Source organism: Lissotriton vulgaris, chromosome 7 (assembly GCF_964263255.1).
Source record: "Lissotriton vulgaris chromosome 7, aLisVul1.2, whole genome shotgun sequence".
Lineage (NCBI taxonomy): Eukaryota > Metazoa > Chordata > Amphibia > Caudata > Salamandridae > Lissotriton > Lissotriton vulgaris.
The window spans coordinates 1,541,180,230-1,541,193,945 of NC_141695.1; the positions used below are offsets into that span (position 1 = coordinate 1,541,180,230).

The 13,716-nt window shown below is 40.8% G+C and overlaps 1 protein-coding gene across 1 annotated transcript in view; it reads left to right on the forward strand.

Moving 5' to 3' along the window:
- LOC147705962 (uncharacterized) overlaps positions 1–13,716 on the forward strand; it is a 118,108-nt gene that overhangs the window by 15,210 nt on the left and 89,182 nt on the right. Inside the window, exon 2 of the mRNA XM_086932427.1 lies at positions 295–355. Coding sequence (XP_086788553.1) covers positions 295–355 — 61 coding nt within the window. The remainder of the gene's footprint in view (positions 1–294; positions 356–13,716) is intronic.

Consider the following 13,716-nt stretch of genomic DNA (forward strand, 5'->3'; position numbering starts at 1 on the left):
CCATAATGTTTCTGTAGCTGATTTTCTGACGTTCCATCCAATAGAAAGCATTAGGCAAATAAAAAGGTGAGTTTGTCAGTTAAGGATAGATGGTTAATGGGATTAGACTAAGAGAGGGAGCATATAGGGGTTCCTTCCTAGATTGTGAAAAGATGAGTGCTGTATTTAGGTCACACAAGTATGAGTGAATGATGGAAAGTGGAAGGTGACGAATTTAGTTCAAAGCTGCATAAATACGACTTTCAAACTATTTTCCTAAGAAAACGCTTGCTTTGTCTATTATCTTTGTTTCAGGTGCCCGATATTGTGAAAGTACTTACAGCTGCATTGAATGGCTTGTTGGGTGGGCTGACAGGTACGTTTCCAAATGTAATTTATTTGTTCCCATTGTTAACTATTTCTGCATTTCCCTGACTCTCTTTGTTTCTCTTTCTCTCGCTATCATTCTTTGTCTCTCAATATATATGTATGTATGAAAACATAGTTAAACATACCTATGGCTAAGAGTTCATACCAAGAAAACACTGAAATTTACCAGTTATATTTTCTTCCACAAGCCATAACTCGTACAAGAGCTATGCAAACCATAACTTCCACAACAAATGTAATGCTTTTGATCTCCCTCTTAATGGGACAGATTCAAGTACAAAAGTTATTTGTGTGTTCCTCTTTTCCTCTTTCATGCTTTCATACATACATACAAAAAAATACATACAAATATGTATGCCTGTTTGTCCTTGTGAAGAAACATAAAGGATAGAGGGACAATATAATTAAGTGAACATCTCAGTTAAAGCATGCCATTTTATACTACCAAAACCACTGAAATTCCACCATTTATAGTTATCTCAAGTAACTGTAACTAGCACCCTAACAAAACTATAACTTGCAACACTGCCATGCACAGTGTTGTTATCAAAGAAGTTGTTTCAGATGTTGCACTGATGGTATCAATGATGTCAAAGAGCATGTCAGGGGTTTTGTAATATTTGAGGTCTTTTTTTTCAATCAGTGATGTCATTAATAATTTAACGTATCATGACATGAGTGACATTATATCCTAATATGTGAGGTTATATACAGTGCAGCAGGGGGGATGCATGTGATAGCTCCATGAATAACTGTTGTAGTTTAGGTTTTTGTTTCATTTTTAAGCTTTCATTTTTCACTCAATTCAAAACCTATCTATAACGCTACTTTAACCTTTGCTTGGTCAGTGAATTTCTAGGTTATTTTAAGTTAAGCAAATATCTTGAAGCCATTTCCAAGTATAATTTTACTTTAACCATTTTTTAGTGAATGTCTGTGTTTTTTTAAAGTTAGAGAAGATCACATTATCATACCTGACTAAAACGCTTATTTAATATTTTTTTCTATAGAAATGTCTATGCGTATTCGAACATGTTCAGTCAGCATCTCCTTAGCTCACTGCCTTTAGCCATTTGCAAAACGGAGCTCCTACTGCTTGCAATCAGTTATCCATCTGCATCCCCTTGCTCCCACCTCCTGCCCTTCATACTAAGCTTGCTGTCCTGCCTCCTTCCTGCCTACCCTCTGTTCTCCATTTGCATGTCCTTGCCACTCTCACCTTCTCCCTGTGGTCAGCTTGCTGCCCCTTACCCATCCCCTCTCCCCGGCCCTCTGTGGTCCCTTGAGCTGTCCCTGCCAGCCTGCCCTCCGTGGTAATCTTGCTAGTCCTGGCCATGGCCCGACCCTCTGCCCTCTACTTTCCATATGCACGCCCCTGTCCCACCCATCTGTCTTCGGTGGTTCATGCAATGGTGGTTCATGCAATGGTCAGACTGTTGCCTCTATCACCAGCCGCGGCCTGTGGAGGGAGTTGCGGTGGGGCAGTGAGGCGGGGGAGGGAGGGGCAGGGTGGTGGGTGCTAAAAACCGGCAAATGGGTATTTGGAGGTAAGTAAACAATTTAATTAGTAAAACGAATTTCGTAGCGTGCCCTGCATTGCAAAATGCTGCAGCCAGAATGGCTGGATGGAATTACACTAACCTTAAGCAGAGAGCTAGCTCTTGGTCCAAAAAGAGACATTTGTCTAATTTAGTGTAAATCCATTCAGTAGTTTTGGAATTACTAAAGATAAATAAGGATTATAGATGTCTGGAGACCCGGAGAGTCAACCGTTCCAACAGTTCTCATGCTGAGACCAGATTGGCTGCCAACACTTCAGCCAGACAGCCATCTTGGGACTCAGACTTTTCTGAGTCCCAAAATAAAGGTGACAAAAAAGAGAAGGGCAGAATAGGAATACCCTGACCTACCATAGGCCAGGTGATGGGAGTCTGGGTGGTGAAAACATTTTTTTCTCAATTGTGCCACAATTTTGCTCTTCTTTATGATAATGTCTCCTGGGTAGGCCAGGTTCTAAAAAGATTATTATTATTAGGAGGGAGTGAGCTCCCCTATTTTATACAAGCATTGTGTTAGCTAACATTGCTGTTTAACTCAGAGATTTCTACTCAAAACATTCCGATCATGATGTGTACCAGGTGTGCTTGCAAGGGTTCCCTGATAGAATATCGATAACAAAAATATTGATGTTCAAAATATTGAGAAACAAAATATAGACTACAAACATATCGACTCTCATACCTAAACAGGTAAGTACAAAAATATTGAATAAAAAATATTGATGTGAAAAATATTGATTTAAATATGTACATAAAATATTATATATTAAATATTAGTATTAATTTAAGCGAACTAAATTACATTTTATATGCATTTTAACAAAATATAAGAAATACATTTAATTAAAAAAGGTAAACACACAAACATAATATTGTATACATATATACATATATATTTAATTTAAAAAAGATAAACTATTATCTGTAATTTATTTTAAAACTTTAGAAATATATAAAAATTAAATAAATATATTTCAATAATTTAGAATATAAAAAATTATATTAAACTATTAAAAATATTCAAACTTAAATTTACCAATATAATCAGTGCAACAGTAGGGAAAGTTTTGATAGCAAAATATTTCCATTTACTATTCCAACTCCAGGGAGTGCAACAGGAGGAAAAGTGTTGGATAGTGGAGGAGTAAACATTAATATTCCCACTACAGTGAGTGCAACAGTAGGGAAAGTGCTGGATAGTGGTGGAGTAAAAATGATAGTCCCACTCCAGTGAGTGCAACAGTAGGGAACGTGTTGTATAGCGTAGGGGTAGAAATTACTATTCCTACTCCAGTGAGAGCAACAGTAGGGAATGCGTTGGAGAGCAGAGGGGTAAAAATTATTATTCCCACTCCAGTGAGTGCGGAAGTAGGGAAAGTGTTGGGTAGCGGAGGGATAAATATTATTATTCCCACTCCAAAGAGTGTAACAATAGGGAACGGGTTGGATATCGAAGGGGGGAAAATTACTATTCCCAGTCCAGTAAGTGAAACAGTAGTGAAAGTGTTGAATAATGGAGGGGTACAAATTACTATTCCCACTCTAGTGAGAGCAACAGTAGCGAAGTGTTGGATAGCGGAGGGGTAAACATTACTATTCCCACTCCAGTGAGAGCAACAGTAGGGAATGTGTTGTATAGCAGTGGGGTAAAAATTGCTATTACTACTCAAGTGAGTGCAACAGTAGGGAAAGTGTTGGATAGTGGAGGGGTAAAAATTACTACTCCTACTCCAAAGACTGCAACACTAGGGAAAGTTGTGGATAGCAGAGGGAAAAATATTACTATTCACACTCCAGTGAGTACAACAGTAGGGAAAGTGTTGGATAGCAGAGGGGTAAAAATTACTATTCCCACTACAGTGAGAGCAACTGTAGGGAATGTGTTGGATAGCGGAGGCATACAAATTACTATTCCCACTCCAGTGAGAGCAACAGTAGGGATCGTGTTGTATAGTGGAGGGGTAAAAATGAGTATTACCACTCCAGTGAGAGCAGCAGTAGAGAAATTGTTGGATGGCGGAGGGGTAAAAATTACTATTCCCACTCCAGTGAGTGCAACAGTAGGGAAAGCGTTGGATAGCGGAGGGGTACAAATGACTACTTCCACTCCAAAGAGTGCAACATTAGGGAAAGTGTTGGATAGCAGAGGGGTAAACATTACTATTCCTGCTCCAATGAGTGCAACAGTAGGGAAAGTGTTGGATAGCGGAGAGGTAAAAATTAATATTCCCACTCCAGCGAGTGCAACATTAGGAAAAGTGTTGGATAGCGAAGAGACAAAATTTACTATTCACACTCAAACAGTTAAAACAAAAATAAAAAAGATTAAAAATTATAATAAAATCATAAAAATAAATAAACTATGTTTAGAAATGAGAAATCCAATATATTAAGTATATAAAAGGAAAGAAATATTATAATATTAAATACATACAAAAAACCTACAAATAACTTCTAATTGAAAATAATGAATGTATTTCTTTAAAAAAATCTTTTAAACTAGAAAATATTTACAAATAAATAAATTAATACATAAATGTATTTATTGTATTTCCTACCCTATAACACAACACCAATAATTAACTTAATTAATAATCAATTTAAAAATATTAATAATAAAAACCTAATATACATTCATTGACTACACACACTTTAACACTATGATATCCTACACACACCTGAATTAAACTCTAAAACAATAAAACCCAATTAAAACATCTTTATAAATTAATAACTATTACTATTAACAACTAATAATACGGTTATTAAAATGCATTTAATACCCACCATTTACACCTTTCAAACATCAAAACAAAAAATAAACAATTACCCAAATACATATTAAATAATTACCATTAATTAACAACTATATATTAATTAATGAAATACAAATTATTTCCCACCCTTTACTCCTATAAACACCAAAAAAAAGTAAATTTAATTACACTAATTAATTAACAATTCCGTAATTAAAATTAATTAACATCCAATTATTAATTAATCAAATAAAAAGAAATTACTTCCCACCCTAACACCTATACAGACCACAACACAAACCTAAAATTATTATAATGATTTACCAATTAATTAATTAAAATTATTTAACAGCCAATGAATAATCCATCAATTAAAAATAAATTACTTTCCACACTTTCCACCTATCCACAATACACACCTTAAAATTATTTACACAATTACCATAATCAATTACTAAATAATTAATTTGAAATAGTTAACAACCAATTAATAATTAATTAATAATATATTACTTTACAAATGTAACACTATAACATTTCAATTAAACAAATGTTAATAAATAAAAAAGAATCAATACATTTAATATAATTAAATTACTAAAAATGCTAAATTCAAATGAAAACAAATAATAACTACTGTAAATGTAACAAATATATTAAAAATACAAACAATTCTCATAAAAAAACATACAAGACATACATATCAAATATATACTAAAATATATAACATTAATAAACAAACAATATTTTTGCAAATTATGTTAAACACTTTGATGTTTTTAAAATCGATATTACTTACCTTAAGTCAATTTTCTTGACCACAATATTCTTGCTGTCGATATTTCTGACCCACGATATTTGCAACTCGATATTTGTGCAACTCAATATTTTTGATTAGACAATTTGTCTCTGCGACGCTTGCCAGGAAGCGAACAGGTACTGCCTGTTTTAAAGGTAGGTTGCACAATTACCTTTTAAATGACATTAACACAAATAGCATTCTTAATAAAGAAAACATTTTATTTGCAACTATATGCAAGCAAGCTTTCGCCTTTACAAAACGAGCAGCTCTGCCCCAAACACAGGCAGTAAAACATATGCTGTCCAGACCTATGCAAGTCTCCCAGTGTTGTTTGCAACAGTTTATCAGTGTATGTAAAATCCCTTCCTAGAAGCACCCCAGCAGGGACTGACTTAGTACAGGCCCTGCACCTTGAGGTCTCTTCAGGGAGCCATACCCAGCCCTGTGGCTTCAAACAGGAGCCCTCAATTGATCCCTTCCTAGAAGCACCCCAGCAGGGACTGACTTAGTGCAGGCCCTGCACCTTGAGGTCTCTTCAGGGAGCCATACCCAGCCCTGTGGCTTCAAACAGGAGCCCTCAATTGATCCCTTCATAGAAGCACCCCAGCAGGGACTGACTTAGTGCAGGCCCTGCACCTTGAGGTCTCTTCAGGGAGCCATACCCAGCCCTGTGGCTTCAAACAGGAGCCCTCAATTGCTGTTGACAGATGCTCGTAGATCTCTTGAGGGCCTCAGAGTAGTAATATATTCCTCAGTTTGCAGACAAAGATTGTTGAGATGAAGAGGCAGGGAAAGTGAAGGGCAGCAGGGCCAGTGAGGGAGCCCTGCAGGTTGGAAGAGGTCAGCTCTCCCTGGTAGTCTCTTGAAATTGCTCCCCTCCCCAGTGTTCATCCACATAAATCACTGTGTACAATCGCTCGATACAAGCCCCACCCTCTGCCCAGGCAGCCAGAATACTGAGGTTTACAAGGAGCCAGGAAGTGCCGCCTTTTTACGACAAAAAAGTGCGACGTGCCAGCACGTATGTCCACTCCACAGGTCCGGTGATCAGCAGCAGAAAAGTGACACAGGGAACTCTGCGCCTCCTCACCACGTGAAAATCAATGCAACTTCCACCCCAACAGGCAATCAATACCATTTCCAGCCCCCTAGTCAATAGCCGTGGGTGTTACAGCAACTAAGCACCCACCGCATATCGCGAACACCAAAGCGGATGGCAAACTGTGATTCAGCAGTACAAAAGCAGCCTACTTCACGCAGCAACCCCTGACAGTCTGACAAAACAAGAAGACAAACGCACAACTAGTTTAACCCCTTGACCGCGGCGCAAATTCCGCCACGGTGCTAGGGAAATAGAGAGTGGGCGGTGTTTGGACGGCCGGGGACCGTCCTCTACCATGACGCGTGACGGCTCCAGGCCGCCACGCACACACAAGGGGCAAAATTTCCGGGCAAACCACATGCATAGTGGAAATACCAGGCGAAGCAATAAAACAATTATAGCAGATCTCAGTGCTAGGAAAACCCACCACAAAAAAGAAATCTCAATCAACAAAAATTCACAGTTAAGCTGATATTTAATGGTGTCAAAAGCAGAAAAACAATTGTCACTCACCTATACTTTCCCTCAAGATAACAGAAAAGTTTACAAATTACAACACAGCATCAAATCATGAAATAAGTGATAACTCATCTCCATATTCATAGTGTGAATGCAAACATAGAGTGGTTAGCAATGAGAGTGGTCACATTGTTATCTGGGTTATAAAACATTAATGCAAAATAAGTTAAACATATACCTCTGGAGATAACATACTGTCTCCGGTTTTCCCTTTGCCTAAAACCCTCCAGTTAAAGCATATGGAAGTTGCATCCAAAATACCTGAATTGGCCCAGTCTCATTGGGATGTTATAGTTAGGAATCACATTTTTAAAAAGCCTAAGACATTCACTTAAAAAACAAAGTTTACAGGGACGTTGTAGTAAGTTTAATAATTCACACACACAGAGGATTAAAAATTCAGTTATAGTCAGTTATTTCAAGAAACTGTGGGCAGATTGTGATTAAAGTCAGCTGCACATTACCAGTTCTGTTATGCTCTGCGTGCCTTGTGCCATTGAGGAAGGGTCACAGACTTGAAACGCGTCTGGCAGCAAAGGCAGTGAAGTTTGATGGTTTCTCTTGGCGTTTGTTTTCAGCCTTCATGATCAAATAAAGGAGCAATTGTACTTACCAGGCTTGGTTCTTCCACAAGGGGCAACTTGATGGTTTGAAATGGAAGCGGCCGGTCCTGGTCGCGGAAGACCCCCCGCTCCAAGCGCAGCGTTCCCGAGGTTCGGTCTCAAGAGGCTTCACCGCTGAGGGAGGAAGTCTTCGTCACGAGGGAGAAAGACTACAGCAAAGTGTTTTTAGAGCGACATCACCCCACTGTGGTTTTAAATTTTGTATTGCAGTCATAATATGACATACTCACTAGAGAACCCTGAGGCAACTACAAAGACCACAAGGCCAGAGGTATTGGCCACGCCCACTGTAGGCGGATTGTGATTAAAGTCAGCTGCACATTACCAGTTCTGTTATGCTCCGCGTGCCTTGTGCCATTGAGGAAGAGTCACAGACTTGAAATGTGTCTGGCAGCAAAGGCAGTAAAGTTTGATGGTTTCTCTTGGCGTTTGTTTGCAGCTTTCGTGATCAAATAAAGGAGAAATTGTACTTACCAGGCTTGGTTCTTCCACAGGGGCCACTCGATGGTTTGATATATATATATATATATATATATATATATATATATATATATATATATATATATATATATATATATATATATATATATATATATATATATATATATATATATAAAACACTCCAATTCCTCCTGGTATACACAAGAGGACAAACAGCACTCGGAAAGGTAATTATGCCAATCACGCTGATTTTATTTTGCGAAAGGGGCTCACACAGACGCGTTTCGGCGTGCTGCCTTCGTCAGTGTGTGTTACACCGAAAACAATGTCGACATGTTTTTAAAGCTGCTAGCTCATTGCAGACATGGACATAAACAAAGGACAATCATCACAACATTGCGCCATCTTTGAATGACCTATATGTAGTATGTCACAATCAATACTTCCATTAAGTACAATAAACCCCACAGATGGGCACCTGCCCCATGTGAAATAGTGATCCATATAATATCAACAAGTTCTTAAGATGAACCAAAAAATTGAGCCGTGGATCGGCTAATGTCCCTTATTTTTACATGTCCCACATGTCCAACATAATTTATAAGTCACATTTTGTTTTCATACATGAAAAGGTTACTTATAAAAAGAGAACATTTTGTGCAGACAGATGCAGTAGGTGCAATCGCGAGAAAAATTTGGCATGACAATTCATTATTAAGTTAGCTCAGTTAGTTAATCCTACTGAGTTTAGTCTCTAAGTTAAATCCTGGCAGCATTGTCAAACAATCATATATATAAACTCATTTAGAGTTGCATAGTTGATGTAGACTCAGCATAAGTCCTTTGCACTTAAATATTATCTTTGAATACTGAGAATATAAATTTCATCATATTGCAGTCATAGATTAATAGTTTCAAAATTCATGGTCATAAAAAACATGATCATAAAGAACAAATCAAATCCTATAGATTTAATTAGGATTATAATTAACCTGACGAATGTCAAACATTACATATGCACAGAACCATCATGTACAATAAGGAAGGCTGTACAATAAGAGATGCAATCCAACTCAAACTAGGTCGCATTGTAGCAGTATGTTCCAACAGTGTTCAAGTTCTAAATTCAGTACTGTGAACAGTATCTCCTATATTCCCAGATGGAATTCCATCTCTTCCCCACTATTGAGGCCTTTTGAATGTTTCGTGGAGGGGTCTATAATGTATCTAGACTCCAACCTCCGTAATCGTCTTAGGCGGTCACCACCCCTCACATTTGGGGGTACAATATCAATACCGAAATATTGCAATTTGTTCCGGTCCCGCCCATGGGCCTCAGCAAAGTGGCTAGCCACCGGATAGGCCTGGTCCGCCTCGTCTATGGCTCTAAGGTGCTCAAGTATTCTTAGTTTGAGCTCCTTAATAGTGCTTCCAATGTAGCGGAGGACACACGGGCAATGTAAGCAATAGACGGCGTACTGTGTACTACAGGTGATAAACTTGTTGATGGTCATTTTTCTCCCTGTTTCTGTTATTATGTACGACAGGACCCGTTTACTGCCTGCGCACGCTTTGCAGCGGCCGCAGGGGTAAAAGCCTTTTTGCTCTCTTAAGGTGTTAACTCTAGGGGCCAATTTCTCAAGGTGGCTGGTTACTAACGCAGTCATAATATGACATACTCACTAGAGAACACTGAGGCAACTGCAAAGACCACAAGGCCGGAGGTTTTGGCCACGCCCACTGTGGGCTGATTGTGATTAAAGTCAGCTGCGCATTACCAGTTCTGTTATGCTCCGCGTGCCTTGTGCCATTGAGGAAGAGTCACAGACTTGAAATGCGTCTGGCAGGAAAGACAGTAAACTTTGATGGTTTCTCTTGGCGTTTGTTTGCAGCTTTCGTGATCAAATAAAGGAGCAATTGTACTTACCAGGCTTGGTTCTTCCACAGGGGCCACTATATATATATATCCATGAACGCTCGGGCTTTCTCTCACGGCCGTGAAAGAATGGATCGCACTCTTAAGCTGAAAGTTCGTTCAGTTTTTTATTATTGTCATTCAGAAATCATTCAAAAAACAGGATGCGTTTCGGCTTCGCGCCTTTGTCAACTGTTTCATATATATATATATCTTCACCACCGTGTCGAGACCACAGGAATCCTTCTAGTCCCACGAACAACAGACACGGACCAGCAGGTAGTGCAAATTAATTCATTCCTAGTATGCTGCCATAACGTTTTGGCTCCTCTGAGCCTTGCTCACATGTCAATGTACCATTGTTGTAGTCGCAATTTAAAGTGACAATGCATGATTAAGACGATCACGTGGGAGGCATGTTCAAAAGACATCAAAGAAATACTATCCCTCATTACAGTAAATATGCAAGAATGACATCGCATATAATCAGCAAAACAATCCATGTGATGTAATAATTACTGAATCAAAAATTACAATTGATCAAAAAAATCCTTGTTGTATCAAGCAGCAGTAATACAGGAGTATGTGCAAATTAAAGTGCCAGTGCTGAGTTTATGTGCAAAAACATGACCTCAATCACTGCCTAAATACATTATGGTCAAAATCCTGTCTACATGTACAGGGCAGTCTAGAGAAGCTGTTTAGCCCTAGATACTGTATGTCTAATGTGGAATCCCTGACTCGGGCCTAACTTTGCTTCATTGTAGGTTAAATACTTGATGTCGGGAGAGCATAGCATGTGCTTGCTTTGCAAAAGATATCAATGTAGAAGCCTCAGGTGCATGAAAAATTATTTAAAATACAGTGTTAGGAAATTTCTATTAGTGACTGTTAAAAAATCATTTTGACTTGTTCTCAGACAGTTCCAAATGTATACAAGTTATGTTCTTGCGTAGTTACTCTTAGGGCTTGTTCAAATGGTTTAACACTGAAGTTGAAGTTGAAGTTGAAGTGATTTGTTAAGCGCTCTGTTACCAAGCGGCTTCCAGGTGCTGGGCGGTTGACACTACGGAGGGGAGACCCCGGAAAGTTACTATGATGGGTAGGCTTGAGAGAAAAGGTGGGTTTTTAAGGCTTTACGAAAATCCAAATAGACAGTCATGGACCTGATAGGCAGAGGAAGGGTATTCCAGAAACTGGGGGCCAAAGTGGAAAACCTCATGCCACCCACCCTGGTCCTCCGAAACGGAGGGACATTGAGGAGGGCCTGGGTGGAGGAGCGGAGGCTGCGGCTGTGGACATAAGGGGTAATCAAGGAGTTAATATAGACTGGGGCTGTGCCAGCGCGGGCCATGAAGACCAAGCAGCTCATCTTAAATAGGGATCTCTGCAGAATGGGTATCCAGTGAAGTGACTTAAGCAGGGGAGTGGTGCGATCGAACTTGGGGAGCCGGTAGATGAGAGGAGCGGCTTGATTCTGTATGGACTGAAGGCGCCGCAGCTCATAGGCAGGAATGCCCACGTACAGACAGTCCCCATAGTCCAAACAGGAGGTGATCCTTGCCAAGATAATGAATTTGAGGGCTTCAAAGGAAAAAAAACGGAAGATCTTGCGAATAACTCTAAGGGACAAGAAGCAGGACGAGACAACAGAACTGATCTGAAGACGCATGGAAAGGTCTTGGCTGATTTTAATTCCCAGGGTTTTGACAGAATCAGAAGGTACCGGGGGGGGCAAAGGATGGAAGGCCAAAAGGCAGACGTCCAAGGGCTGGTGGAGCCGCCGGTCAAGACCAACTCCGTCTTGTCCGGATTGAGTTTTAGATGATTATGATTCATCCAATCGTAGATGAAGGTGAGAGTGGTTTGAAATTTAAGAGCGGATTCCGGGGAGGAGGAGAGATCAAAGACAAGCTGGAGGTCGTCGGCATAATTGAAGACAGAAACCTCCATGTTAAGCAGGGAACTATGAGGGGATGGATATAAAGGTTAAAAAGGAGAGGGGAAAGGGAAGAGCCCTGGGGAACCCCACAGGAAACAGAGCGGGTAGGGGCAATAAAGCCCTCAAGTTGGACCGCCTGCGTCCGGCCTTGGAGGAAAGAGGCAAGCCAGGCTAAAGCAGCCCCCCGAATGCCTGTAGCTCCGGCACGGTCGAGAAGAATGGAATGGTGGACCGTGTCGAAGGCAGCGGACATATCGAGGAGGACCAAGGCCTGGGGGGAGTTGGAGTCTGCCTTTCTCCTGAGCTCGTCCAGGACAGAAAACCACAGATTCCGTCGAGTGGGCCGGACGGAAGCCTGCTTGATGAGAGGCCAGGAGGTGATTGTCCTCGATATAGGCCGAGAGGCAGGAGGTAATATGGCTCTTGAGAATCGTGCCTAAAAAGGGGAGCAGGGAAATGGGCCTGAAATTAACGAGGAGAGTGGTGTTGGCGCCGAGTTTTTTTAATATGGGGATGACTGTAGCAGATTTAAAAAGGGCTGGAACCGATCCCTGAGTGATGGAGGCATTGAGGAAAGTGAGGGTGAGGGTCAGGGTCGCGGGAAAACACCTCCCTTAGGATGTGGGCCGGACCACAATCGGCGGGAAAGCCTGAATTGACTTTCTTGAGCAGGATAAGGAAAGACTCCTTAGAGATCAAGGAAAAATGATCAAGAAATAGGGACGGCGGGGGGAGAGGGAAGGGAAAAGGAAGGGGGTGACAAGGGAATATTGCGCTTAATGTTGGAATGGAAATTTTCTCAAGGAAATAAGCATTATGGGAATTGCAGAGGACTTGGGAAGGAGCAGGTTTAGGATTGACTGTCGGAAGCGGCTAGATTATGTACAATGGAAAAGATCTCCTTGGGCTTGTTAGCCGCAAGTAAAATCTTCAAGGAGAAATATTCCGTTTTGGCTGAAAGAATGGCTTTCTGGTAGTCACGAAGAAGAGACGCGTATTGGGCCTTCAAAGAGGGGCAATAATCACGCCTCCAACGACGTTCTGACTGTCTAAGAGCCAATTTGAGGGCTTTAAGGTCAGTGGAAAACCATCTATTGGCTTTGTGGGGGCGGCAAGTCCTAACCCGTTTCAGAGGGGCAACCAGGTCGCAGGAGGCAGACAGCCAGCTGTTAATAGCGTCCGCTTGATGGTCAAGGGAGAGGTCAGACAGATCAGGGCGAGAGGCCACCACGGAAGAGCAGAGTGTGTCAAGATCAACCTGATTCCAGTTCCGGGTCAAAGCATTCTTAAGCAGGGGAGACTTGTCACTTGCTCCCAGGTCGATGGAAAAGGAGATCAGGGAGTGGTTGGACCAAACACATGGGAGGACTGTGGGGAAAAGGATGGTTAAACTAGCTGACCAAATCTGATCTAGAATGTGGCCATGCATGTCGGTAAAGACATGAATATGGGAGGTATGGTTAAGGCATTGAAGGGTTTCAGAAATGACTTTAGATGTCTGATCATCCCTGGGGTCGCCGGGCCAGTAGTGGAAGTCACCCAATAACAAGACTGAGGAATTGTTGACCACAAGTGTGGCCAAGAGCTCCTGTAAGGCTGGCACAAAATAAGGCATGGTTTGAGGGGGGCGGTAGAGGAGCACAACGGTGAGGGGGACCGAGAGATTAACAGAGCGGGCAACTAAAAAG